We start from the raw sequence: 27,656 nt of genomic DNA, 5'->3' as shown, positions 1-27,656 counted from the left end.
AATGTGTCTGTTTTTATGCCAGTACCATCCTGTTTTTACCACTGCAGGTACTTACACATTTTAAAGTCCAGAAGTGAGAGTCTTCCAACTTCGTTCTTCTTCTTTTAGATCTTTTTGGCTGTTTGGGGACCCTTTCCCTTCCAAGTAAATTTGGTAATTGGTTTTTCCACTTTTGCAAAAAAGACTGTTGGTATTTTTATTGGGATTGTGTTGAATCTGTAAACCAATTTGGGTAGAATCGACATCTTAATGATATTTTAGTTCTCCAATTCATGAACATGGAGTTCCCTCCCATTTATTTACATCATCTCTAGCCATCCTAGCTCAGCCAAGTAAGTTACCCTCTCTGGGACTTTTTTGCCTGTATATGATATAGTCACTGAGTTATCGGCCATTCTAGCTCAGTAGTTTGCCTGGTGTAAGGCTGCCAGTGGATTTGTTTCCCATCTTGATGGTGGCCTGATAAAATTCTTGCTAATTACCAAAACTTTAATATATAGACAAATCATATATACATGTTTTATTTAGAGAAACCTACAAGCAGAGCAGCAACAGAGCACATATGACACCCAAAGCTCTTTTTTTAATTTTTTTATTTTAAAAGAAGCTTTAGATTACATAAATGTTACATAAAAATATGTATTTTTTATGGAAATAAAGGTACTCCATGTAAATGGTAACCAAAAAAGGGCTAGAGTAGTGATACATATTTTTTGTGCCCCACACAGTCCCCCTCCCATACTTTCCCACATTAACAACATCTTTCATTAGTGTGATACACTTATTACAGTTGATGAACACATATTGAAACACTGCTACTAACTGTGGACTATAGTTTACATTATAGTTTACACTCGGTCCCACACTATTTTGTAGGTTATGACAAAATACAAAATGGCCTGTATCATTCATTGCAATGTCATGCAGAACAATTCTAATGTCCCAAAAATGCCTCCATAATACAACTATTCTTCCCTCTCCCTCCCCTCAGAACCTCTGGTGGCCACTGCCTTTATATCAATAATAAAAGTTCTTCCATTGCTAGATTAATAATAAGTCTATAATAGAATAATAATAGTCTACTTTAGTCCATTGTTCATTCCCTAATCTTGAGGATTTGGGGATAGTGATGTCCACTCTGTTTCTAATTGAGAGGGGTCTTAGATCCTTTGGGGCAGATGGATGGAACTATCTTGTTTGCAGTTGCAGACGCTCTCTCTTCCTTTGGATGGGGTTGTCCATCATCATCTCCTTGTTATTTGTCCTGGGTGAGTCCAATGAACTGGAGAGTAGGTGTTGCAACTCTGCTGAGATTCAAAACTCAATTGGCAATGAATGGACCAAAGATTTAAGTCTCTGGGAAATATATTTAACAAGTATAGTGCTAATTATAGGTTCAAATAAAATGGGCAGAAGAACCATGTGTAGGAAACTGTAAGGAAGTCTAACTGTGTTACACTAGGGAGCATAAATTCCAAAATAAGGTCCATTGACAAGGTGCTGAATTGCTGAGTTTGTCTGCCTGGCTTATAGTGTCTCAATGTCTCTAGAGCCCCCAGGAACCCTGCTGTTTGAGGCAGTTTACTGTGGCAGTCAATGAGATCTTGCTGAGACTTGCATAAGTGTAACCTCTGGAATGACATCCCGAGTCACTGTGAATCCTCTTACCCATTAAGAACTCATTTGTATTTAATATTTCCCCATACCCAAAGCTCTTAATATCTTGAATTAAGGTATTCTTTGCCTCAGGCAGCTGGATGGACAATAGAAAGTACTCTAGGGGAAGCAAACTTTCTACATACCAGTTTATATATTTATTGAGAAGTTGGAAAGGGGGCAGGGAACAAAGAGACGATTCTGGAACTATGACGCTTTCTGATCAAGGGGAAATGAACTTAGAAAAAAGAGATCATCTGTGGGGAGTTCACATTCCATTTTTGCTGGTATCATTGAAAGACCTTGTGTGCATATCTCTGCCAAGTCACGATATCCACCGGGACCATTCAGGAGAAAACATGTTTATCATCCTAATTAGCCAGTTGTTTTTCTAGTGTTAGAATAGTGAGACTTGTTCCATATAATTTCCTTATATTTTAGTCCAATGTTTAATTATTTCAGTAATAACATTGTTAGTTGAACTATATGCAGCTGGTCAACATTTTCAATATAAGAATTATTTACACATGTACTAACTATTTCAATGTAGTTTGTCAGCCTTATTTTCTGTAGGTAAAATATTTCCAAGTATTTTAACCTTTCATTTTTCTAGATTCTTAATTATTATGAATTTTTATAGTCCCTTTCCTAATTATTTATGTTTCTTTTTAGTTAAAGATACTAAAACTGGTCACTATAAAGAATTTGAATGATGATAATAGTAATTTTAAAAAAATCAAAGTATTTCTGACAATTTTTGGCTCTTATTTTTCCATTCACTATATTGAAATTTTCCTTAAAGGTTAAATTTTAGAATAATTTTAGATTGTATTATATTGCACACTTTGAATCCTAGTTTTTTTTCCTGTTTTTCTTGTATAGAGAAAAATAGTGTACATCTTGTGTTATTGCAGATACAAACGTCAAATCCATTCTCCTCTATGTTTGCGTTGACAATTAAAGATTCAGTGTATACATCAATAAATAATTTCAAGAATTTTTTTTTCTGTTTGTGTTTTGAGGAAGGTGGGAATGGGTTGGAAATTGGTTTGACAGTTTAGAAAATGGATGGAATAAATGAAAATTCCTGAAAAATATGGTCTTGAAAAAAAAAAAAGATTAAAAACTGGGTGGATTGGGCAGTTATCCAATGATAATTTTCTGTTTTGCCTGGATGATATATTAAGGATTTATGATGTTTCCATAAGAATGTGCATAAAATATTTTTCCCTTATGCATCTATTTGCTTGGTGGAAAATGATATAATGCTTAAATCTTCAGAATTAAATCCTTTTATAAGCAGGAAGAGTTTTACTGTTCATACCAATTCAGTGCTATTGTAGACTGCCATGTTGAATGCTGTTAACATGCTTATATCAAAGCTATTAAAAATACTATAATATTGTAGTATTTAAACATGAAGTGATGACTAGAAAGAATCTTAATCTAAGGTGGACAGGGAGTCACAAGTTTAGCAAGTCTTACACACTTCATTTTGCAGGGTATTTTTGATAATTTACCAAATAATGGGGATGGGAAAAATGACTTGCTTTATTATTATTTTCTATGTGAGTATAGGTTGCACTTCATGGCTTTTCTTATTTTAATCACCTAAATAAACCACAAGGCTTTGTAAGTATACCTTTCTCCATATTTTGGAGATATCACTTTGGCTGATGAGAATTTGAATATAGTACTGCCTTGATACTTTTTCTGGTATTTCTCATCCCTGCTATCCCTACCTCCCTCCAACTCCGAAGAACTATCATTGTTATCTAGTCATCCTTTATGGTTGAAAGAGACAATAGAACAATAGTTAAGTCAAGATAAGTGCATAGAAGTCAGTGAAATATGTATTTCATTGTTTCTGCTTGAGTGTGAGAGTATGGTTATAAATGAACTACAATATTAAGTATTTAAGGCATTGTTCTTGGGATTGCCACATATTTGTTCTATTATTCTAATAGGATCATTTGCCTGTGTAGAATCAAGTGATTAATGATTTCCCCCTAGTAGCATTTCAAATCTTTCCCCAAAAAATAATTTGCTTTGTACTTATAGTTTGAGTTAATATTAGTAGGTGGTTTGGGTATAATTCTAGGTATGCTTGTTAAAAAGCATCAATTTATATTATTTTAACTATTTTTATGCTACACTTGCCTAATGACGAGAGAGTCCTCCAGGGTATGCCATAAAAAATGTTACTTTATTTCAGAACTAATCATCTTAAATTTAAGGGCCTAATAAAACAATTAAACCATGTTTGAAGATGAGATGCCATCCTTAACAATTCAGCATAGATGGCCACTGTTTATGTGATCTTGACAACCCTTTTATAACACCACTACAAACTTCTTATATGTCTTTTTAACAACCAACTACCCTTACACTTTATTCTCAGGGTTGTCCTTCACTCTCTGCTTTTTTTTTCTTTTTCTTTTTAGGAGGTACTGGGGATTGAACCCTGTACCTCGTACATGGGAAGCAGGTGCACAACCACTGAGCTACATCCACTCTCCAAAAAGGATTGATTTTTCCATTTGTTTGTTTTTAGGAGGTACCAGGGGTCAAAACCAAGACCTTGTACTTGGGAAGCAGATACTCAACCACTTGAGCTACATCTACTTTCCCACCCTCTGCTTTTTAAAACCCAAACCCAGCTATGCCAAATATAGGATGAATGGCAATAGTTAACATTTAAAGATTTGGCTTCTGTGAGACTGAAACTCACATAATTTTAAACACTTTCCAATAAAACCTTAGGCACATGATATTAATTGAAGTAATGGCTTTTGAAAATGGAGACCTGTCAAACCCAGTGGCATTTGATAGGGCTAGAAAAACTTCTTAAAAAATTCTTATATAGAACATAGGTAGTTTGGTCATTTAAATTACTGGGGTCCTGGAAGAAGTATAACTTGGCACTGTGTGGGCAAACCACTGCAAACCATGGCAAACCATGGCATATGATCACTCTAGTTCTGGGGCCCTGAAAGCTGATCCTGTGCCAACTGGTAGAGAAGAATGAATACCTCTTACCTTAAAGAAACTAACATAAAGCTTGGGAGTTGACTCTCATAGTGATCTTTTAATGTCAAGTTGTCTATGGGATAATTTTTATTTTCCTTCTAAGATGAAATTGTGGAAAAATAATTATAATGAGACTAAAGGGCAACCTGCAAACCCTCCCATGCTGGATTCTGGCTGAGCAAATCCTTGTTTTATGGCCTGTTATAACCTTGAATAACTGTCTTGTTAGAATATTTGAAACGAGTTAATTCTGCAAAATGTGTACTTTAAATTCCAGAAGATATATTCCTGTCTTCAACTTGATATTATATAAACTTTCATCAGCTTGATATTTGTATTACCATTAATTAATGAATAATTACAATTGCTTATTTAATATCTTATAGATTATGAAAATGATTCTTCAATTGCAAATAAAAAATGTTCTTCACATAATCTAATACCAGATGTTTTGTAATTCTAAAGCTCAGAGAAGAAAAGATCTAGCCCTGCTATTTCAGATCTTTCACAGATCCTCAAGTCTTCAGATGAGTCAAATTTTTCAGAGAGTTCAAAAGAAGTTTCAGCTGGTGAGGACCTATCTGTTACATCTCCATCTAAGGCCCAAGATGAATCATTTACAACAGTATCACCCAACAAAGAAATTCAAGGTTCACTGTCTGTGGGAACATTGTCTCAAGGGAATGAAACAGTGACAGCATCACTCATTTCACTTCCTATTCTTACTAGTGGAAAATCAACAGATAGTGATACCTCAAAGGTATGCTGAAAGTTTTTTATTTTGAGTGGCTGTACTTAATATTTTGAATAAATGTTATAAAAAATCTTCAATATTTTCTTTATTCAACAAAAAATTTGTCTTTTAACATAATGTTTTTATATTTAGGATGTTTAAAGTAATATTTGGGAATCAAAGTAATATTTTAACTTATAAAAGTCTAATCAGTTTTGACAAAGATGTGTGGCCTAGATTAGAGTTTTAATGAGCAATTAAAAAGTACCTAATTCCTGACTGAGCCAAGGTAACTTCATAGTTTTCATTTCAAGCTTATCTACAAAAAACTTATATTTTTGGACAATAAAGTAATTATAAAAGCATAGTCCTTTTGAAGTAATTTTACATAGCTTTTCAAAATCTGGAAAAAAATGTTAAAATCATTTTTGTTATAAAAGCATATATTTAATTAAGAAGTTATCAGGGAAAAACTTTTGGAAAAAGAGAAGTTTGTACATCCTTAACATTTATCCACAATGTATTTTTATCATAAAAGTTATCAAAGTGGCTTTAAAATATCATTCTATCATCCATCTGAGTTTGTTTAAAGCTTGAAACAGACTAAAACATAAATATAAGCTAGAATCATAATTCAATAATTGCTAATACTGTTTATTTGGTACTCTTTATGAGACAGAATCACAATATTGCTTGGGCTTCCTCCACACTATTCAGTATCCTCAAATGTCTCTCAGATCCATTTATTGTTCTCATTTAAAAAAAATTTTTTTTTACTTTTAAAGAAGATTTAGATTATATATATATTACATCAAAAATATAGGGGATTCCCATGTATCCCACCCCCTCCCTCTCCCATACTTCCCACATTACCAACCTCATCCATTAGGTGGTTCATTTGTTACAACTGATGAACACATATTGAAGCATTGCTACTAACTGTGGACTGTAGTTTACCTTATAGTTTACACTGTGCCATGCACAATTTTATAGGTTTTGACAAAATGTATAATGGCCTGTATCCACCATTGCAATGTCATGCAGGACAATTCCAATGTCTCCAAATTGCCCCCATATTACACCTATTTTTCTCTCTCCTTCCCCTCAGAACCTCTGATGGCCTCTGCCTTTATATCATTGTTGTAAGTTTTTCCACTGCTAGAATAATAATATGTCTATAATAGAATAATATAGTTTTCAACTTTGATACATTTAGGAAATAATGAAAGATAAAACATTTCTGAAATGACATTATAGTTAAGAATGAAGTGCAAGCTCTCTTTCTAAAAGAAGGTAATTAAATAGCATTCCAGTCATGGGCAAATGAACTCAGAGGGCAAAAGGTACCAAACAAAAAACAGGCTAAAGTAAAACTGAAATCAACTCCCAGTATTCTGAGAGTATATTAGTTAATCATGGCTAATTTTATCTTTTTTAAAGTGCACCACTCCACTAGTATCTCTTCACCTTCCTAATAGGAAGAATGATTAGGAATTGGGTAGGGTAAGGGCAGTTATCAACGCTAATCAGTATCTGTTAATGTAGCTGTCATAACGTGGTGAGATTGTTTCAAGTTTATGCTGTTCCTTAGATGTAGTTAACTTGAAAATGGTTAATGTGACCCTAAAAGTGTTGATTGTATGTTTAAGATTTGTTTTCTCTATAAAAAGTAGAAACAATTAATATATATATAGTTTTAAGATAAATACTTTGTAATTATTTACTACAATTTTTATTATTAAGGCTGATGCTTCAGAAGAGAAATTACAAAGTGAGACTGAAAAACAAACTTACCAAGAAGCAAGACAATTACAAGGTAAAATGTTTTTTGCTTTGCAAGATAAAAATGTGAATGACTGTTTTTTCCCATAGTATAATTATAAATAAATGAGGAGAGAACATCATTAGATATTCAGATGGTATATTAGACAATCAGATAGTATAGAAATATATTGACAAGTGTGTAAAAATTAAGTTATTTGGTCAGTTAACATATTACTCAGAAAATCTTCTTCAAGTAAGAGCTTTGTCAAGGGAATTGATAGTTTTGTCTCAACCAAATAACAGGATTTGACATTATGAATAATTGGCTTAATATATTGTACCAAAAACTCGTCTGGATATAGTTGGAAAAAAGATGATTTCTGGTATGAATAATTAATTATTCAAGTTAGATTCTTTATTTTGTATATATCATATTTAAAACAAGGATAATTTTGTACTTCCTTTACAACATATAAAACTTTTTTTGTTTCTCATATAAAAATTTTGTTTATACAGAAGTTTTAGATTGCATAAAAATTACATTGCAGTAATAGAGGATTCCTATATACCCCACCCCCTCCCATATTTTCTCCTAATAATAATATCTTAAATCATTGTCATACTTGATGAGCAAATATTGAAGCATTGCTACTAACCATGGTCTTTAGCTTACATTATGATTTACACATATGGTTGTACAGTTTTATAGGAGGTGACAAAATGTATAATGGCCTGTATCCATCATTGCAATATCATGCAGTATAATTCTGATGCCCTAAAAATGTCCTTTGTTCTACCCATTTTTCCCACCCTCCCTTCATAATCTCTGGTAACCACAATCTTTATATCAATGATACAAGTTCTTACATTGCACAGTAATAATGAGTCTACTTTGATCCATGATTGTATTCCCCCCTTAAGTTTGTTCATTTCTTAATCTTGAGGATTTTAGGATGATTATGCCTGCTTATGTTGAATGAAGTAAGCCAGTCTTTAAAGAACAAATATTGCATGATCTTACAGATATGAATTAAGGATATTGAGCAGACTCATGGAGGTCGAGTCTGGTTACCAGGAGCTAGAAAGGGACTAGAGAGTGGTGAGCTGGTGCTCAATCTAGGCTGAATCTGTGATAAGGTGGAGGGTGGTGATATGGCAGTAAACAGCAGAGATGAGGATGCTCCAGTGTGAGTAGGGTTGCTGGTGCTAGAGTGTGAATGTGAGAGAGGTAAGAGGATGGGCTGTGCCATCCATGGAGCTGGGGGGAGAGCTGAAGGAAACAATAGGTGAACTCTGGGGAGGATACAGAGTGTTCTTTTGGTATTTATAGCAGGGGAGGGTCGCCGGTGCAGGGTGTTGTTGATGAGGGGATGTATGGGGAAGGATGTTATGGAAGCTTCTGGATTTGGTCTTTGTCCCGAAGTGTATTTTAATATTCATATATTAAATCTGTTAAAAAATGGTTTCATTTGCAACCTAACAAGTCCTGAAATTTCTGGGATCTTTATGTTTTGCTTTACTTATGATTGCTAATTAGCCAGTACATTTCTGATCTCTTTTTTTTTTAAACAAAGTAATGAAATGCTATTGGGCAAGGTTCAAATTACTATGTCTTATTCTGGGACCCATACTGACAGGGCAGCAGATCCCTGGAGATGATCTTGTGGGAGATCACAGGAGCACAAAGGAAAAACTTAAGCCATGCAAGCAAATTTAAAGCCTTGTCTTGCATCCTATGTTCTCACATTCCATTAGTCAAAGCAAATCACATGTAAGTTTGTAGTCATTGGGACAGGGACAGGGGAAAGAGAGTGAATGGTGAACAGTAAGCCAATCTATTTCAGTGCCATTACAAGGAGAATACAATGGTGTTAAAAGATCAATAAGCCTTGTCATTACAGATTATGTGTTCTTTTATTTTTTATTCTAAAATATATTTTTATTTATTTTAAAAGATATATATATAGATCACACAAAATGTTACATTAAAAAATATAGGAGGTTCCTATATACTTCCCTTCACACACCCCCCACTTTTCCCACATCAACAACTTCTTTCATTAGTGTGGTACATTCATTGCAATTTAACTCAGCATATAAATACATTACCTTCTCCCCAGCATGGAACATGACTCCCAGGGGAGAGCCTCCCTGGTGCCGGCTGGTGATACAACTAGAAAAAGACCTTGAATAAAAGGGGGAAACGGTAGAGACAAATGAGTTTATATGGCTAAGAGACTTCAAAATGAGTCAGGAGGTCATCAGAGGTTGCACTTATGCATGTCTCAGCAGGATCTCAGAGACTGCCAAAGTAGATACAACCCCAGGTAGTGGTGCTCCTGAGGGCTACAGAGACACTCAGGTCCTACAGTCATAGCAGATGGCTCTGGAGTTCACTGCCTTGTCAGTGGGCCCTACTTTGGGATTTGTGCTTCTGAGTGTGATGGACTTTGATTCGGATGTGACTTCTCTACACATGCCTCTTCTGTCCCTTTTATTGAACCTGTGGTTGGTGCTGGGGTTGGTGTATCCCCAGGAGACTTGAGTCCCTGGGCTGTTCATGCACCAGCTGGGCTCTGAGCCTCAGCAGAGTTGCAGTACCTACTCTCCAGTTTGTTAGACTTACCCAGGTCAACTGACAGGGAGTTGAGGATGGGCAACCACCACAGATTATGTGTTCTTAAAGGAAAAATTCATTTAACCACCCAAATGGAATGACAGATCTTATAAACATCTCTTACTTGAAAATAAAATTTCAGACAAAATGTAAATCTCAATTTAAGAAACATAGTTATGGGCACCCTGACAGGTTAAGATCTAATTATATAATTTAAAAAAATTAACTAAAATATAAATTATTTTAAATAGTCAAACTTTATTCTTTCATATATTTGTATGTATCATATGCCTTAAATTTTTAAAAAATCATGGGCTACAATTCTTTATGCATTTTGATAGTATTTCCAACAAATGGTTTCCTACAAATTGTTCCAAAACTCTAAGGAGATCACCAAAGTGTTCAAGGACATTCATATCCCTAAATGCAGCAATTATATTTGTTTCAAATTGTATTAAAATAAAATTTCAAATGAGTTAAAATTTTTTTTTTGTAAAATAAGATTGTATAACTCAGAGAATGTATAGTATAGAACACATATTGCAGTAAAAGATCAAATGAGCATGCTTATTGTTTATAATTCAGCTTTTCAGCCAAACACTATTAGCAGCTATGGTTAATTTTACTATTATTCAGTTTTAAATAGTCTTTTTTCTTAGTTGCAATGCAAGAATAATAAATATTAATATTAGAAAATAAGGTATATGAAGTATGAAATGATAATTCTGCAAATTTGCCTAAAGTGAGTTTATTTTGCACATAAAGAGGTGATTGTATCCCTTCAAAAATTTCAATTAAAAATTTTTTTTATTTAAAAAATTTTTTAGATTATATAAATGTTACACAAAAATTCCAATATGCCCCACTCCCCATACCTCCCACACCCTCCCACATAAACGACATCCTTCATTAGTATGGCGCAATCATTGCAATTGATAAATGCATCCTGGGACATTGCCACTGAGCATGGACCATAGTTCACATTGTAGTTTATGCTCTCTCTCTCACACAATTCTGCAAGTTATGGGAAGATGGCCTATATCTGTCATTGGAATGTCATTCAGGATGATTCCCAAGTCTCGAAAGAGCGCCTGTATTATACTGGTTTTCCTTCTCCCTGCCCCCAGAGCTTCCAGTGGCCACTGCCTCCACATCAATGTTGTAATTTCTTCCATTGCTATAATTACAGTAAGTGTATAGAAGAATACCAGACTTACTGGTATTACTGGTACTAGAATGAACTAGTCCATAGTTCATTTCCCAGTCCTGAGGATTCTGGGATGGTGATGTCCACTCCACCTCTAATTGAGAGGGACTCTCTTGCTTGCATTTGTAGTTCTCTTGTTTCCTTTGTATGGTGGTTGTCAATCCTCACCTCCTTGTTAGTTGTCCTGTGTGAGTCAATGAACTAGAGAGTAGGTGTTGCAACTCCACTGAGGCTCAGGGCCCAGCTAGCACATGGACAGCCCAAATATTCCAGTCTTTTGGACATACACCTATGAAGTCCAGCACCAAGTATAGATTTAAATAAAAGGGAAAAATGTCAATATTTGAAAGAGAAAGCATAATAAAATTTATTTTCAGCTTAGCTTAATATTTATTGGAAATATAGCTATATATTTTGAATGTAATAGTTGTAGAGAAATACTTGCAAATAGCAGCCTAAATTATATCTCTTACCTCATTGCTTAAAACAAACATGACCACTGAAAAATAACCCAGTGTTTGTTTTAATATCAACTTAAAAGAATTCAAAATAGTGCATAAAGCAGGATTTGGTTCTATTTTATGCCAAACTATATATTAATAGCTAAATATGAAGTTACACTTTAATATATATTTGATCAAAATCAAACCTTGTAGACTTGGCCCAGTGGTTAGGGCATCCGTCTACCATATGGGAGGTCCACGGTTCAAACCCCGGGCCTCCTTGACCCATGTGGGGCTGGCCCATGTGCAGTGCTGATGCATGCAAGGAGTGCAGTGCCACACAGGGGTGTCCCCCTGCGTAGGGGAGCCCCATGCGCAAGGAATGCGCCCCCTAAGGAGAGCCAGCCAGCGCAAAAGAAAGTGCTGCCTCCCCAGGAATGGTGCTGCGCACATGGAGAGGTGACACGACAAGATGACGCAACAAAAAGAAACACAGATTCCTGTGCAGCTGACAACAACAGAAGCGGACAAAGAAAGAAGACGCAGCAAATAGACACAGAGAACAGACAACTGGGGTGGGAGGGGAAGAGGAGAGAAATAAATAAATAAATGAATCTTTAAAAAAAAATCAAACCTTACATCTTTTAAAAATTTGTTTATAAATTGTGCTTTTTCATATAATTTTTAAAAATTAGAGGACTTTACTTTTTTAAGTAGGAGAAGGTAAAATTTGTCATTGTATATGTATTCAACATTGTCACAGGCTGTACTGTCTGATATTCAGTAATGAGCTGATCTAAAATAAGTTTGAATCAGTGGTGCTTAACCCATGGAAAGATTTCAGGGGGTCCATGAGCTCGAATTGAAAATTTAAAGCAACGTTCTCGTGGAGACGTGTTGGTGTGGGTGTGATGTATTATTAAATAATATGCTTAGTAAGGGATCTGTGGTTTTCACCTGACTGGCAGAGGGGTCCGTGGAACATAAAAGGTTAAGAACTCCTGGTTTAAATTGGAATAAATTTTTATAATTTATATACTATGGCAGTTAAAAAATTCTTTGACTCCCCAGTCAGTCAAATGGTGAGGTCCGTGTACCCTCCTCTTGAATTTGGCTGGTTTATAACTATTTCCATGAATAGAATAAGGTGTAAGTTGGGAAAAGGCCACGTGGCTTCTGCCTGACTTTGTTAGAATGCTCACTTTCTGGAAGCTCTGTCTCAAGATGCTCTCTCACAGAACCCAGCTGCCATGCCATGAGAAGCTCAAGCCACAGGAGCGGCCAGATGTAGAGCCACTGGTCAACAGCCTCAGTTGACATAGACATGAGAATGAAAAAGCCTCTAGATGATTCAGCCCTCAGCTTCTTGCAGTTACCCAGGCCTTGGAAACTTCCATGATGAAGGCCCTGAAATGGAGAATCAGAGATAGGCTATTCCACTGTGCTATGCCTGAATCCTGATCCTAGAATTCTGTGAATTAAATGGCAGTTGTTTTAAGCCATTATTACATGGTAGTAGATAATGAGAACACATACATATAAACTATGAAATGATGTAATGTTTTTTAAAAGGAAATCATTATTCCAGAGACTGAAAAATAATGGGCTAGGAAAAGAAGAAACTTTGCAGTATCTGTGTATCAGGCAGGCTGCAAAGTAATGAGCCTGGTTCCACCTTGAAAACATTCTCACACTATTCCCCTTTCACATTTCATTCCTTGTGTAGCAGTGGCTGTTTACAACCTTAAAACAATTTGAGAGAGCACTACTGAGTACTGGATTGCATTTTTAAAGAGGAAAATCATATTCCTGAAATGATTAAACAATGTTTCTTTGAAAAAATAGGGATTTCACTGAAGAAATAGTTCTCTAGGAGAATAACAGCATGCATTTTTGCAGATCAGAAAATGGATGTTGGAACAGATAAAAAGTTGTTGAGAGGAAACCAAAATTTAGACCAAAAATTTTTAAATGCTTTTGGACTTAAGAAAACCCATCGCGGTGCCCTATGGAGCATAAAAAATTGTAAGTATATTATTAATATCCTCAGATGGTTTTTAAATTATATTTGGCAGAAAAAGTTCTTTATTTAATGAATTTTGTCTGTTTTAATAATTAATTTTGACAGCAGCTTTATTGCAATATGATTCACATACCATAAAGCTCATCCAATTCAGTTGGTTTTAGCATAGTTTCACTATATTCACATCACTATGTAACGATCACCACAAACTACTTTTAGAACATTTTTTATCACCCCCAAAAGAAACTGCATAACCAACAGCAGTCACTCCTCTTTCCTCCTTCACACCAACCCTTGGCAGTTACTAATCTACTTTCGGCCTTTAAGAATTTGCTTATTTTGGACATTACATATATGTGGAATCATATGCTATATAGTTTTTTTGTGTGTCTTGGCTTCTTTCACTTAGCATACTGTTTTCAAGGTTCCTATTATATCAGTATCAGTACTTCATTCCTTTTTATTGGCTGAATAATATTCCATTGTATGGATATACCAAAGTTTGTTTAACTACTTCCATTGATGGACATTGGGTTGTTTATATTTTTTACTATTATGAATAATAATGCTGTTATAAATATTTGTGGGCAAGATTTTATTTGGATATATGCTTTCTTTTCTCTCAGGTACATATCTGGGGCTAGAATTTCTAGGTAATATAACATTTTGAGAAATTGTCAAACTGTTTTCCAAAGCAGCTGCACCCTTTTATGCTAGCAATATATGAGGGTTCCAATTTTCCACATTCTTGCTAACATTTTAATTGTTTTTTTTATAGATACCCTAATGGATATGAAGCAGTCTCTCAGTATAGTTTTGACTTGCATTTCCCTAATGACTAATTATTTTGAGCATCCTTGCATATGCCCATTGGCCTTTGTATATTTTTAAAAAATTTCAACTCAGAACCTTTGTCCATTTTTTGTTGTTATTTGTATTCCCAAGCTGTAAGATTTCTTTATATAATCTGGATATGAGTCTCTTACCAGGGATATAAAATGTGTGTGTTTGCCATTTGATAGGATGTCTTTACACCTAATGATATGCTTTGAAGCATAAAAAGTTTCATATTTTGATGAAGTTCAATTTATGTATTTTTTTTGGCACTTGTATTTTTAATGTCATATCTAAGAAACTATTGCATAATCAAGGTCATGAAAACTCATTGTATATTTTAATAAGAGTTTTATAGTTTTAGCTCTTACATTTATGTCTATGATCTATTATACTTTGAGGTAGACACCCAACTTCATTCTTTTTGCAAGTGGATATTCAGTTGCCCCAGCACCATTTGTTGAAAAGACTATTCTTTCTGTGTTGAATTTTCTTGAAACCTTTGTAGAAAGTCAATTAACTTTTCATGTAAGGATTTTTTTCTGAACTCTCAGTTCTATTCCTTATACCTATATATACCTATCCTTATGCCAGTACTATACTGTCTTGATTTAATTTAGTTCTTAGTTTTGAAATTGGAAAGTAGGAGTCCAACAACTCTTTTCTGTTTTAGCTATTATGGGACAATTTTCATATGAATTTTAATATCAACATGTCAATTTCTGCAAAAAGGTATCTGGGATTTTTATAGGGACTGAATTAAATCTATAGATTATATTAGGGAATATTGACATCTTATAACTATTAAGTCTAGCAATTTATGACCACAGATTGTCTTTCCATTTATTTACATCTTGTTTAATTATGTTCAATTATATTTTATAGTTTTCAGGGTACATGTTTTGCACTTATATTGTTAAATTCATTCCTAAGTATTTTACTCATTTTGATACTACTTATAAATGGATTGTTTTCTTGATTTCATTTTCAGATTGTTCATTCTTAGTGTATAAAAATACAATTCATTTTTGTATATTGATCTCATAACCTCCAACTTTGCTGAATTTGTTTATTAGTTATAATAGATTTTTGGGGGAGTTGCTTAGGATTTTCTGTATAAAAGATCATGTCATCTGCAAATAGAGATATTTTGCTTCTTCCTTTTCAATCTGAAAACATTTCATTTCTTCTTTTTACCTGATTACCCTAGCTAGGAACTCCTTTACAATGTTGAACAGAAGTGATAAGAGCTGACAAACTTGTCTTGTTCCTTATCTTATGGGAAAAGCATTCAGTCTTTCACCATTGAGTGTTATGTTAGCTGTGAGCCTTTTGTAGAAAGCGTCTATTGTGTTAAGAAGTTTCCCTGTATTGCTAGTTTGTTGAGTTTTGTTTTTTCATTAAAAGGTTTAGATTTTGCTTTTTTGTTGTCTGTGGGATCATCATTAGTTTTTTTTTTTTTTTTTTTTGTCATTTGTTTGAATGATAAGGTGTAGTAAAACTGACTGAATTTTGAATACTAAACCAACCTTGCATTTCTGGGATTGTTGATTTTCTTTCTTGATTTTCTATTCTCTATTCTATTTATTTCTGCTCTAGTCTTTATTATTTTCTTCCTTCTGCTTGCTTTAAGTTTTGTTTGCTTTTCTTTTTCTAGTTTCTTAAGGTGGTTAGTTTTTTTATTTGTGATCTCTCTTCTCTTTTAATATGTGCTTGCAGCTATGTTTTCTGTTAAGCATTGTTTTAGCTGCTTCCCGTAAGTTTTGGTATGATGTGTTTTTGCTTTCAGTCACTTCAGAATATTTTCTAATCCCCTTATGAGTTCTGTGACTCATTGGTCATTTAGGAGTGTGTTGCTTAATTTCCACCTATTCATAAATTTCTCAAATTTACTTCTTAATATCTAATATTGTTCCATAGTGGAAGGAGAACATACTTTGTATTATTTCAATCCTATTAAGTTTATTGAGGCTTGATTTATGGCCTAACATATCCTGGAGAATGTTCCAAGTACATTTGAGAAGAAAGTGTATTCTGTTTTTGTTGGTTGGAATGTTCTAGAGATGTCCGTTAAATTATAATATTAACAGTAGTTTATAATGTTGTTCAACTCTTACATTTCCATCTTGATATTCTGTTTTGTTATTGTATCTGTTATTTAAAATGGAGTATCAAGGTCTTCAACTTATTATTGTTGAGTTGCTTTGTCTTCCTGAAATTCTTTTAGTTTTTACTGCATGCATTTTGGGCCTCTGTTTTTAGGTGCATGCATATTTACAATAGTTTTAACTTTCCTGGCAGATTTTATCACTTTGTCTGCAGGGACAATTATTGTCTTAATGACTATTTTTCAGGTAGAAGTATAGCCACTCTGGCCCTATTTTGTATACTGTTTGCATAATATATCTTTCCCATCCTTTTATTTCTAATCATTGTGCTTTGAATCTTTAAAGGACATTGGATCATTTTCTTTATCCATTCTGTTAATCTCTTCTTTTCTGTTCCAGCCCCTGAAGGGCATGGTTCAGGTGGCTGCAAGACCAAAGAACACACCTGGCATGGGGTCAGACATAAGCTTTATTGGGACTTACTGACAGGATAGAATTTCTGTGGTGGTGGCGGTTCAGAGAATGAAGATTGGGCTCTGCAAAGAGGCAGGAAAATGAGAGACATCATAAAGGGTCTCAGAACAAAAACATTTCATAACAGAGTTTCTGCTAGGGTCACATGAAACACATAAATGGACTTTGGTGATGTTATTGTAGGAATGAAGTGTACAGCCTGGAGAAAATTACAATCTACCACACCATCCATATAATGTTTCCCTGCTGGGAGGGCTGTTATATTTTAACTTGTGTCTGTGCAGGCGGCTATGAGCTGTGGGCTGAATTTCCCTTAGGCCTTAGCCAGGGCTCAGGACCCACTAGACCTCCACATTTTCTATTAGGGTATTTAGTTATTACTTCTAATGTAATAATTGATGAGGTAGGATTTATGCCTGCATTTTACTATTTGATTTCTGTATTATCTTCTGTCTTTATTGTTCTTATATTCTTCCATTATTACATTATCTTGCATTAAATATTTTATAGTATAATATAAAGTATAGTATAATATAATATAATATAATATAATATAGTATAATACAACCAGTTTCCTTGTTGTTTTCCTTTAATAGAGATACATATGTATTTTTTGTATATTAAGTTTTAGATTTCATAATAAGCATAAGCAATCAAATGTTTGGTGATTTCACAGTCATAAAGGAGTCAGGTTTTATCTATTTTGTTTCTCTTCTTTTTAAGCTTCCCTAGCAGGGTGGAGGAAAGTGACTTTGAGAAAATACTACTTCTCTTTAAGGAGATTTCCTAAAATTCCCTTATTCTACCTACCTTTCATTGTCCAAATTAGATTTAGTCACATGACTGTATCTGGCTATAAAGGGAGACAGAGAAATGTAGTATTTTAGCAGGGCTATAATATACTCCAAATTTTGTAAATTTGGTAAATTTGGTGTCTCATAGAATACTTTGCTCCTTATTATGCTGAATTTTCAAAATTTTGCATTTTTCTTCTAAATGAACTTTTTAATTATCTTATTACAGCAAAAGAAGCCATTGGTGTTTAACTGCTTTTGTTGAATTTGTCATTTTATTTAATAGTTGTTTTTTTTCATTTTTGATCTGGTCATTTTTTAATTTTACTCCTAATTGATAGTTTTTTTTTTTAAAGAATTTTGATTGGAAAGTAGGCTTTTCTATTACATTTTCTAAATGTGTATTGCTTGTCTGTAGCATTATTGACATTTTAATGTTTGTCTTATGCAGCTATTTTGTTGAACTCTTTTATCCTGGAGAATGTTCCAAGTACATTCTAATAGTTCTAATAGTTGATTATCTTGGAAGATTTAGATGGAAAATAATACCTACCACAAATTATGATAATTAATTTCCAGTTTTTTCCTCATTATTTTAGTCTTTTATTCATTAGTTAATCTTTTGTGGACTCCAGAAAATCCTATTCTTAAAGCAAACCCCTTCCTGTGCCTGTAAAACCATTGTATATTGGGCCTTTTGATTATATTCAGTTAAGAGACCTTTTGATGAGATCATTTTTGTTCAATTTTATTTAGTACCTTTGATTAGATGGTGGGATGCTTTGATTGGATTGAATTCAGCTGGGGGCCTTTGATTGGAGTACTTCAGTGAGGTATGACCTAGCATTGGTCTTGGCTCTCTTGCTGGAGCCCTTAACAGGAGAAGGTACAGAAACAGAAAGAGAGCTGCCATTTACCCTGCCGTGTGAGAGGGGACTCCTGATTACTGACAGCACAGAAAGACAGAAATTGAGAGGCTGTGAGAGAAGCCAAGGCTCGAATCAGCAGAGCACCCCAAAGCTGAAGAGATAAGGCCTGGGGAGACACGAGTCATATGCCTGATCACCCACAGCTGAGCTCGAGGGGAAAGTGAGCCTGGAGGAGAAGGAGACTGGCTACCATTTTGCCTTGTCACATGGCAGGAGTCCAGGAGCGCCAGCAGCCAACCCTTGATGAGACAGAATCTCTAATGATGCCTTCATTTGGATATTTTCACAGCCTCAGAAATGTAGATTTTCCCCTTATAAACTCCCATTATAAAAGCTAACCTGTTTCTAGTATTTTTCATTGGCAGTCCTCAGCAAATTAAAACAATTTTCAATAATAGCATTTATGGGGACTCTCATTTACTTGTTTCTGATTTTTATGGGAATGCTTCTGATATTTCATATAAAGTATAATGTTCACTGTAGGTTTCTGATAGAAATCTTTTATGTAAGTTTCCTATTATTCCTTTCTCATTAAGATTTTAAAAAAGTCAAATCCCCTTCAAGGACCAATTGAGATTTTTATATGATTTTTTTTTCTCTTTAAGCAATTCATGTGATGAAGGCCTTGAGTTTCTGGGCTAAGTACTATTTGGTCATGGTATATTTGTTTAATACACTACCACATTTTATTGACTATTTTTATTTACTGTTTTACGTGTATGTCAATATAGTAGTCATTAGTGCCATTCTCCAAATATTTATATCTTTTATCCTTCTTAACATATTAAATTGAGTTTTTCTGTCTCCTTGGAATAGATGTAGCCATGTGATTTGCTTAGGCCAATGAAGTTTGAATAGTAGTTGTGGGTAGAAGCTTTGAGAGTCAATATAGGCTTTCCCTCAGTTTTTCTTTTCCTCTGCTGCTATGACCAGGAATGTTCCAGGTAGTATATTTTCTGTCAGCCGTGGATCCAGAGTGAGGATGTAGAGTAGAGTCTCTAGTAAACCTCAGTGGACATATAATGAACACGGTAAATAAATCTTTGTGAGATTTTATGTTTATTTTTATTTTTTGGCTTTTATAAAGGGTATTTATTTGGGATAGAAGCTTACAGCACAAGGCCCTAACGAGTAAGTTACTTTCTTTACAAAAGTCTATTGCCACATGTTGGAGCAAAATGGCTACTCTTCTCTGCAAGGGTTCACCCTTTCTCTTCCTCTTAAGGCTCTATGGTCCCAACATATTCTGATCTCAGCTGAAGGCTGGCATAATGCTCATCTCTCTTCCTAGGGCTTATCTCTTTCCAGGTTCCACTGCTCTGCTCTCTCCACAAGGTCAGATGTAAACTATCAGTTGAATTTCTTAGCTCTCTCCCCAGGGCTCCAGCATCAAAACTCAGCTCTCTACTCTGCCATGTTGTTTTCTGTGTGAGTGGCCACCCACCAGGAGCGTGGGTACTCAACATCCCACTGAGGAGGCTGAATAAAAGTCCTAATCTTAATTTTTTTTCAACAGATTTCTTTTGGTCTTTTTTAAAAAGATACATAGATCACATAAAATGTCACATTAAAAAATATAAGAGGTTCCCATATACCCCAATCCCCACCCCCCCACTCCTCCCACATCAACAACCTCTTTCATCAGTTTGGCACATTGATTGCATTTGGTGAATACATTTTGGAGCACTGCTGCACCACATGGATTACAGTTTACATTGTAGTTTACATTCTCCCCCAGCCCATTCAGTGGGTTATGGCAGGATGTATAATGTCTTTCATCTGTCCTGCAATATCATTCAGGACTACTCTAAGTCCCAAAAATGCCCCCATATCACACCTCTTCTTCCCGTTTTCTGCCCTCAGCTACTCCCATGGCCACTGTCTCCACATCAGTGATGCAATTTCTTCCATTGCTAGAGTCACAATAGTTCTATAGTAGAATACCGGTAAGTCCACTCTAATCCATATTTTATTCTGTGGACCCTGGGATGGTGATGTCCACTCCACTTCTAAATCAAGAGGGGGCTTGGACCCACATGGCTGATGGATGTGATTCTCCTGCTTGCAGTTGTAGACTCTCTCCTGGTTCCCTGGTGTGGTGGTTGACCATCCTCACCTCCCTGTTAGCTGACCTGGATAAGTCCAAAGAACTGGAGAGTAGATGTTTCAAATCTATTGAGGTTCAGGGTCCAGCTGGCACATGGACAGTCCAGAGACTTAAGTCTCCTGAACATACACCAACCCCAGTGCCAACCACAGGTTCAGTAAAAGTAACAGAAGAGGCATGTGTAGAGAAGTCACATCTGAGTCCAACCCCATCACACACAGATTTCAAAGTAGGTCCCACTGGCAAGGGAGTGAACTCCAGAGCCATCTGCCATGACTGTAGAACCTGGGTATCTCTGGAGCAGCACTACCTGAGGTTGTATCTACTTTGACTGTTTCTGGGATCCTGCTGAGACGTGCATAATCATGATCCCTCTGATGACCTCCTGACTCATTTTGAAGTCTCTTAGCCATACAAACTCATTTATCTTTACCATTTCCCCCTTTTACTCAAGGTCTTTTTCTAGTTGCATCACCAGCTGGTGCTTGGTAGTAATCCCTCAGCACCAGGGAGGCTTATCACCAGGAGTCATATCCCATGCTGGGGGAAGGCAATGCATTTACATGATGAGTTTGGTTTCAAAAGTGGCCACATTTGAGAAACATGGAGGCTCTCAGGAGGTAACTCTTAGGCACCCTGCAGCTCTAGGCCGAGTTGAAATTTCAAGCACCCAGACTCATAAGCATAGTCATCCATATCTAGGGCCCATCAGTGAACCTTCCTTCTTCACTGGTCTTTGGCCTTGCACTTGGGGGATTTTTGCTGTTCCATTGGGGAATGTGACAGAGCTCCCCTGGCTAGGAACTCAGCACTTCTTTAGTTGTTGTGTGTAACTCTACCTACTATGACAATACCCAATGAATATCCAAACATATTAATATACCTATATACATGCCCTGGAGAACTCCCTCCCACCCATGTGTAGACCATCAATGATACTCCACACCAGTGCTCCTCCCCTGCCATAGTTGAACCCCTCTGTCATCCAAGACTTCTTAAAAAATGAAGCCTAATATATTGCCAGATTCAATTAGTAGGAAAATGAAATAGTAATAATAGGTTTAAAGATTAGAAATCGAGTACATAATAATTTAGAAAAACTAAAATAAAGTAAAAAATAAATTGGGGTATTAAAAAATGAAAAATATCGTAAAACTTTGTTTTTAAAGTTTTGCCTTTCATCACTGTAATAAGCATTGCCCTGTATGTACAGGGGCAAGGCAATCTCTTCCATTCCTTCCTCAGTGTCTACATCCTTTTTTTAATTTTTAATTTTTAATTTTGTTCTTCAAAAAAGTTTTAGATCACAGTAAAGTCATGTATGCAATATAGGGGATTCCCATATACCCAACATCAAACCCTTTTCCCCCTTCCCCAGCAACGATCTTTTTTTTAATTTAACTTTTTTTTAATTGAAATATATCACTCATACATAAACAATAAATGCGTAATAGTTGTGAACTTACAAAACAAACATATAACATCAAACAAACATAGATAACATCTCACCCTACCACCAATAACTTGCATTGTTTTTAAACCTTTTTAACTAATGGTTAAAGAACATTGTCAAAATATTACTACTAAACAATTTTTCCCCTAACCAATCCAATTATTATTTCTTTATATCATTTATATATGAACGTACATGAACAATTAAGTGTATAGTAAAAGTTGTGACCTCACAAAGCAAACGTGCTTAACATCATACAGGGGTCCCATACATCAACCCTCCACCAACACCTTGCATTGTCATGAGATGTTTCTTACAAACTATGAAAGAACACTGTCAAAATCTTACTTACAATTAATCATAGTGCTTATCTTACATTTGGTGTGTTTTTTCCCCAACCTACCCTATTATTATTTTTTAAATATATTTTTTATGACAAGTTGTAAACTTATAAAACAATCATGCACATGTGCAGAATTCCCAAACAATGCCCCTCCATCAACACACCACAATGTGGTGTGTCATTTGCTACAGATAAAATAATATCATCTGATTATTGTCATGTCCATAGTGTACATTTGGCTCACTTTTTCCATACTGCCTCAGTATCAACACAGTACATCTTTTGCATAGATGCAAGAATATTATATTATTACTACTAACTACAGTTCATGGTTCACTCCAGCTGTATTTTTCCCATGCTTCTCCACAGTCCCAACACCCTGCAGTAGTGATATACATTTGTTCTAGCTTACAAGGGACACTCTTGCATGTGTACCATCAACCACAATTCTCACCCACCTCTTGGTTTACTGTGCTATTCAGTTCGTAGATTATTCTCAACCATTCTGTCAATTCGCATTTACATAACTAGACTACCATTTTCAGTCACATCCCCATTTATAAACTAGCTGTTACTCACTGTGTGTTACCATCCACTCTATACATTCCCACAATTTTACAGTAAAGCTAATTAAAACTTCTACATACATTAAACATCAGTAGTCTACTCAGTCCTTCTCTGATCGCCTGTAAGAATCCACCACCTACCACCAGGTCTTGAAGATATTTTCCAATTATTTCTTCTAGAAGTTTTATGGTTCTTGGTGTTATTTTTAGTTTTTTGATCCATTTTGAGTTAATTTTTGGATAAGGTATGAGATAGGGGTCCTCTTTCCTTCTTTCAGATATGAATGTCTAATTCTTTTAGCATAATTTGTTGAATGGATTGTTCTGCCCAAGCTGTGTGAGTTTGACAGGCTAGTCAAAACTCACTTGACCATACCTGTGAGGGTCTGTTTCTGAACCATAATTTGGTTCGATTGGTCTATTGTATCTGTCTTTAGGCCAGTACTATGCTGTTTTTACCACTATAGGTAGGTATTATGATTTAAAGTCTGGAGATGAAGGTTCACTTTTCCTTTTATGATGTTTCTGGCTATTCAGGACTCCTTACCCTTCCAAATAAATTTAATGATCATGTTTTCAATTTTTTCTTTAATGCTGGTGGAATTTTTATTGTGATTGCATTCAATCTATATATCAATCTGAGTAGAATTGACATCTTAATGATATTTAGTCTTCCAATCCATGAGCATGGAATGTTCTTCCAGTTATTTAGTGCTTTTTGATTTGTTTTAACACTGAGTTGCAGTTTTCTGAATATAAGTGCTTTACATCATTGATTAAGTTTATTCCTGACTATTTGAGTTTTATCTGTCATATTTTATTTTCACCACTCTTTTGATATTTTTGGTTACTTTTATTGATATAATCTTCATTTCTAGACTCTCTTCCAGGCCCCTTTCTCCTGTCTTTTCTTTTCAGGCTCTATCACACCCTTTAGTATTTCCTGAAATTCTGGTCTCTTGCTTAGAAATTCTCTGTTTCTCTTTTATCTATGAATATTATAATTTCACCCTCATTTTTGAAACACAGTCTTGCTGGGTATAAGATTCTTGTCTGGAAGTTTTTCTCTTGTAGTATCTTTTTTATTTTTTGTCTTTATTATTTTTAATGTTACATTAAAAAAATATGAGGTCCCCATACATCCCTCCACGCCCCTCACCCCACTCCTCCCACAACAATAATCTCCTACATCATCATGGGACATTCATTGCATTCGGTGAACACATCTCTGAGCACTGCTGCACCATATGGTCAGTGGTCCACATTATAGTCTACACTCTCCCCCAGTCCACCCAGTGGGCCATGGGAGGACACACAATGTTCAGCAATTGTCCCTGCAGTACCAACCAGGACCACTCCAAGTCCTGAAAATGTCCCCACATCACATCTCTTCTTCCCACTCCCTAACCTCAGCAGCTACCATGGCCAATTTCTCCATGTCAATGCTACATTTTCTTTGATTACTGATCACAATACTTCATGAACAGAATATCAGTAAGTCCACTCTAATCCATATGTAGTATCTTAAATATATCAGACCACTGTCTTCTTGCCTCCATGGTTTCTGGTGAGAAATTACACTTAATCTTATTGGATATCCCTTATATATTATGCATTGCTTTTCTCTTGCTGTCCTCAGAATTCTCTCTTTGTCTTTGGCCTTTGCCATTCTGATTAGTATGTGTCTTGGAGTTGGTCTGTTCAGATTTTTTTTGGATGGGAATACGTTGTGCTTCTTGGACACAGATATCTATGTCCTTCAATAGAGTTGGGAAATTTTTTACCATTATTTCTTCAAATCTTTTTTCTGCCCCTTTCCTCTTCTCTTTGCCTTCTGGAATAGCCAGGACACGTATGTGTGCATGCCTTTAGCTATCAATTAGTTTCCCGAGACCTTGTTCAATTTTTCCATTCTTTTCTTCATCTGTTCTTTTGTATGTTCACTTTCAGAGGCCATTTCTTCAAGCTCACCAATCCTTTCTTCTGCCTACTCAAATCTGCTAGTATATGATTCTAATGTGTTTTAATTTCTTTTATTGTGCCTTTCATTCCCATAAGATCTGCTATTTTTCTATGTATGCTTTCAAATTCTTCTTTGTGCTCATCCAATGTCTTCTTAATATTCCTAATCTCTTTAGCCATCTCATTGAATTTATTAAGGAGGTTTGTTTGAACATCTATGATTAGTTGTCTCAACTCCTTTATGTCATCTGGAGGCTTATCTAGTTCCTTTAACTGAGCCATAGCTTCCTGTTTCTTGGTGTGTATTGTAATTTTTTGTTGGTGTTTTGGCACCTGGCTTACTAGAGTACTTTTTCTGGGTGCAGTTTTTCTCTTTAGTTGAGGGCTTCCTGCCCTTTCCCCTTGCTGGTTGTAGAGTAGGAGCCAAGGATGAAGTTGGTGCTATAAGCTGTGGAGGCTGAAGCTGCCCTCATTGCACCAGGGACCACTGAAGTTTCTCCCAACTTTCTCCTTTGCCAGGGGTAGTACAGAGTCACAGCTGTGTGGAATAATCCAAGTCATGCAGGCCTAGACTGTAGTTGCCCAGAGAGACTGATGAGGTTTCATACCTCTCTCTCCCCTGCCTGGAGTGGGGATGGAGCTGCAGGTATGGGAAGCAATTTATGCAGTGCAGGTTCAAGATGACTGCAGTTGTTCCAGGAGACCTCTGATTTTCAGTCTGTGCCAGCCAGGGATACCTGCAGTTACCTGGATAGGCTGGTGCAAGGCCCACTAGCCTCCTCTGAGTCCAAGGTTGGGCTGAATCCTATGCTACAGCTACAGGCCTGTCTGGGTGAAAGAAAATAGTTCCTACCATTGCTGTGATTTTGGGTCCTGGCTTCCCCTCAGGCTGGGGCATAGTAAAAATGGCAGCTACCAACCTCTTTCTGCCTTGGACAGATTCATACCCTAGCTGTTCCTAGGGTTATACCTTAGCCAGCTGAGTCTACTAATCAGTAGCCAAAATCAGTGGCCAACTGTCTGCTCCTCCCCTGTTTTGGGAAAATGGAGCTTCCAATTCCAGTCACAGAATAGCTCCTAGGGCAGCTTGTGCTGCCAAAGTAGGATGATCATCAGCCTCCTCAGCTTGGATGATAATTTTCTGGAGAGGATGGCGCAGGTCCCTGCAGCTTCCTCCTTTCCAGAGGTGGGACTGGGACTTAGGCTAGACCTGCAATCTGATCTGGATGGAAAGAAGTCCGTCCCTCCCAGCACTGTGATTTTCAGTCCACCCACTTCCCCTCATGCCAGGCTCAGAATTAAGATCGTGGCTCCTGGCCTCTTTCTGACTTGGACAGGCTCGAACTTTAGTTGTTCTTGGAATTATACGTTAGCCTGCTGAATTTACTCATCAGTAGCTGAAGGTGGTGCCTAACTGTCTCCTCTCCCCCCATTTTTGGGAAGTGGAGCTTCCAATTCTAGCTGCAGAACAGCTGCTGAGGTGGCTATGCCTCCAAAGGAGGATGGGTACCAGCTTCTGTAGCATGGAGCACTCTACTTATGACTCTTCTCCGCAGATGGGCAGTCTCCTACTTCCATTCCTTCAAGGATATGGCGAGATGCTTTTCTGCTCTCCTAGAGCCCCCAAACAGGTGCTTCAGCTACCTCCAGATAGCTCTGGGTATTTATGAGTTGCCCTATAGCAGGAGCTGACTCCAGGAACTCCTTACTCTGTTGTCATCTTGCTGGTTGTCTTTGTCTTTTAACATTAACATTTTTAAAGAATCTGGCCTTCAAAGAAAAAGTTCCTCATTTTGGGTTTATCTGATGTTCTTAGGGCATCACATCCAGAACTACATTATGTCCACTTGTCATTCATTTGTGATTTTATTCATGATCACCAAGTCAAAGTGTCTGATTTCTCCATGTTATACTTACATTCACACCCCCCCATATATTAATGAAGAAACTATGAGAGGGCATTCTAAGATCAGGGAAATATCCTGTTCCCTACCAAATTTCCAGCTGAGATTTAGAATGGGTTCATGTAGTTTGACCCAGTCTCTACCTCAAGAGATCCAAAATGATGATTTTCTAATGCCAGTTCGCTTCTATATTTATCCAATTGATACTGGTCATTCTAATGAAAGCATGATTCCTCTCCTCTCTCACCATGGAACCAATTGGCACAATTAATTTTTAGATTTAGGTTTTTAATAACATATCCTATTAAAAGACTTGAGACTTTACGAAAAACGGTGGATTACACATAAGGGACAGGAAATGTACACCATTAGCCTGAGATAATTTATTTCAAATTATCCTATTCTTCGCCAATAGAACATTCAAGATAATTATTATGTACTTGCAACAAGACTCCAGTAATCCCTGCGAGCTTCCTTGATATCTGGTATAACAAAATGTCCTAGGCTAGGTTCACTTAAAAATATCCCTTGGTATCTCATGGACAGTCATAGTAGATACTTATCCCAAATAGTTGGATAAGCGCCTGAGCGTCCTGGAGACACCCAGGTCCTATGGTGATGGCACAAAGCTCTGGAGTTTGGTGCTGTGACAGTGGGCCCTACTTTAGAGTTTGTGCACCAGAGTGTGGCTGAATTGGACTCAGGTGTG

At 36.1% G+C, this 27,656-nt stretch overlaps 1 protein-coding gene across 14 annotated transcripts in view; it reads left to right on the top strand.

The window, feature by feature from the left end:
- Positions 1-27,656, top strand: part of CCDC7 (coiled-coil domain containing 7) — a 568,294-nt gene that overhangs the window by 189,351 nt on the left and 351,287 nt on the right. For 13 of the 14 annotated variants that reach the window (XM_058297711.2, XM_058297712.2, XM_058297716.2 and 10 more), the window contains 3 exons: positions 5,152-5,446; positions 7,163-7,235; positions 13,350-13,475. In XM_058297711.2, coding sequence (XP_058153694.1) covers positions 5,152-5,446; positions 7,163-7,235; positions 13,350-13,475 — 494 coding nt within the window. The remainder of the gene's footprint in view (positions 1-5,151; positions 5,447-7,162; positions 7,236-13,349; positions 13,476-27,656) is intronic. The other variant, XM_058297715.2, reaches the window with a different exon arrangement.

This window comes from Dasypus novemcinctus, chromosome 5 (assembly GCF_030445035.2).
Source record: "Dasypus novemcinctus isolate mDasNov1 chromosome 5, mDasNov1.1.hap2, whole genome shotgun sequence".
Lineage (NCBI taxonomy): Eukaryota > Metazoa > Chordata > Mammalia > Cingulata > Dasypodidae > Dasypus > Dasypus novemcinctus.
This window is presented reverse-complemented; position numbering and strand designations above follow the sequence as displayed.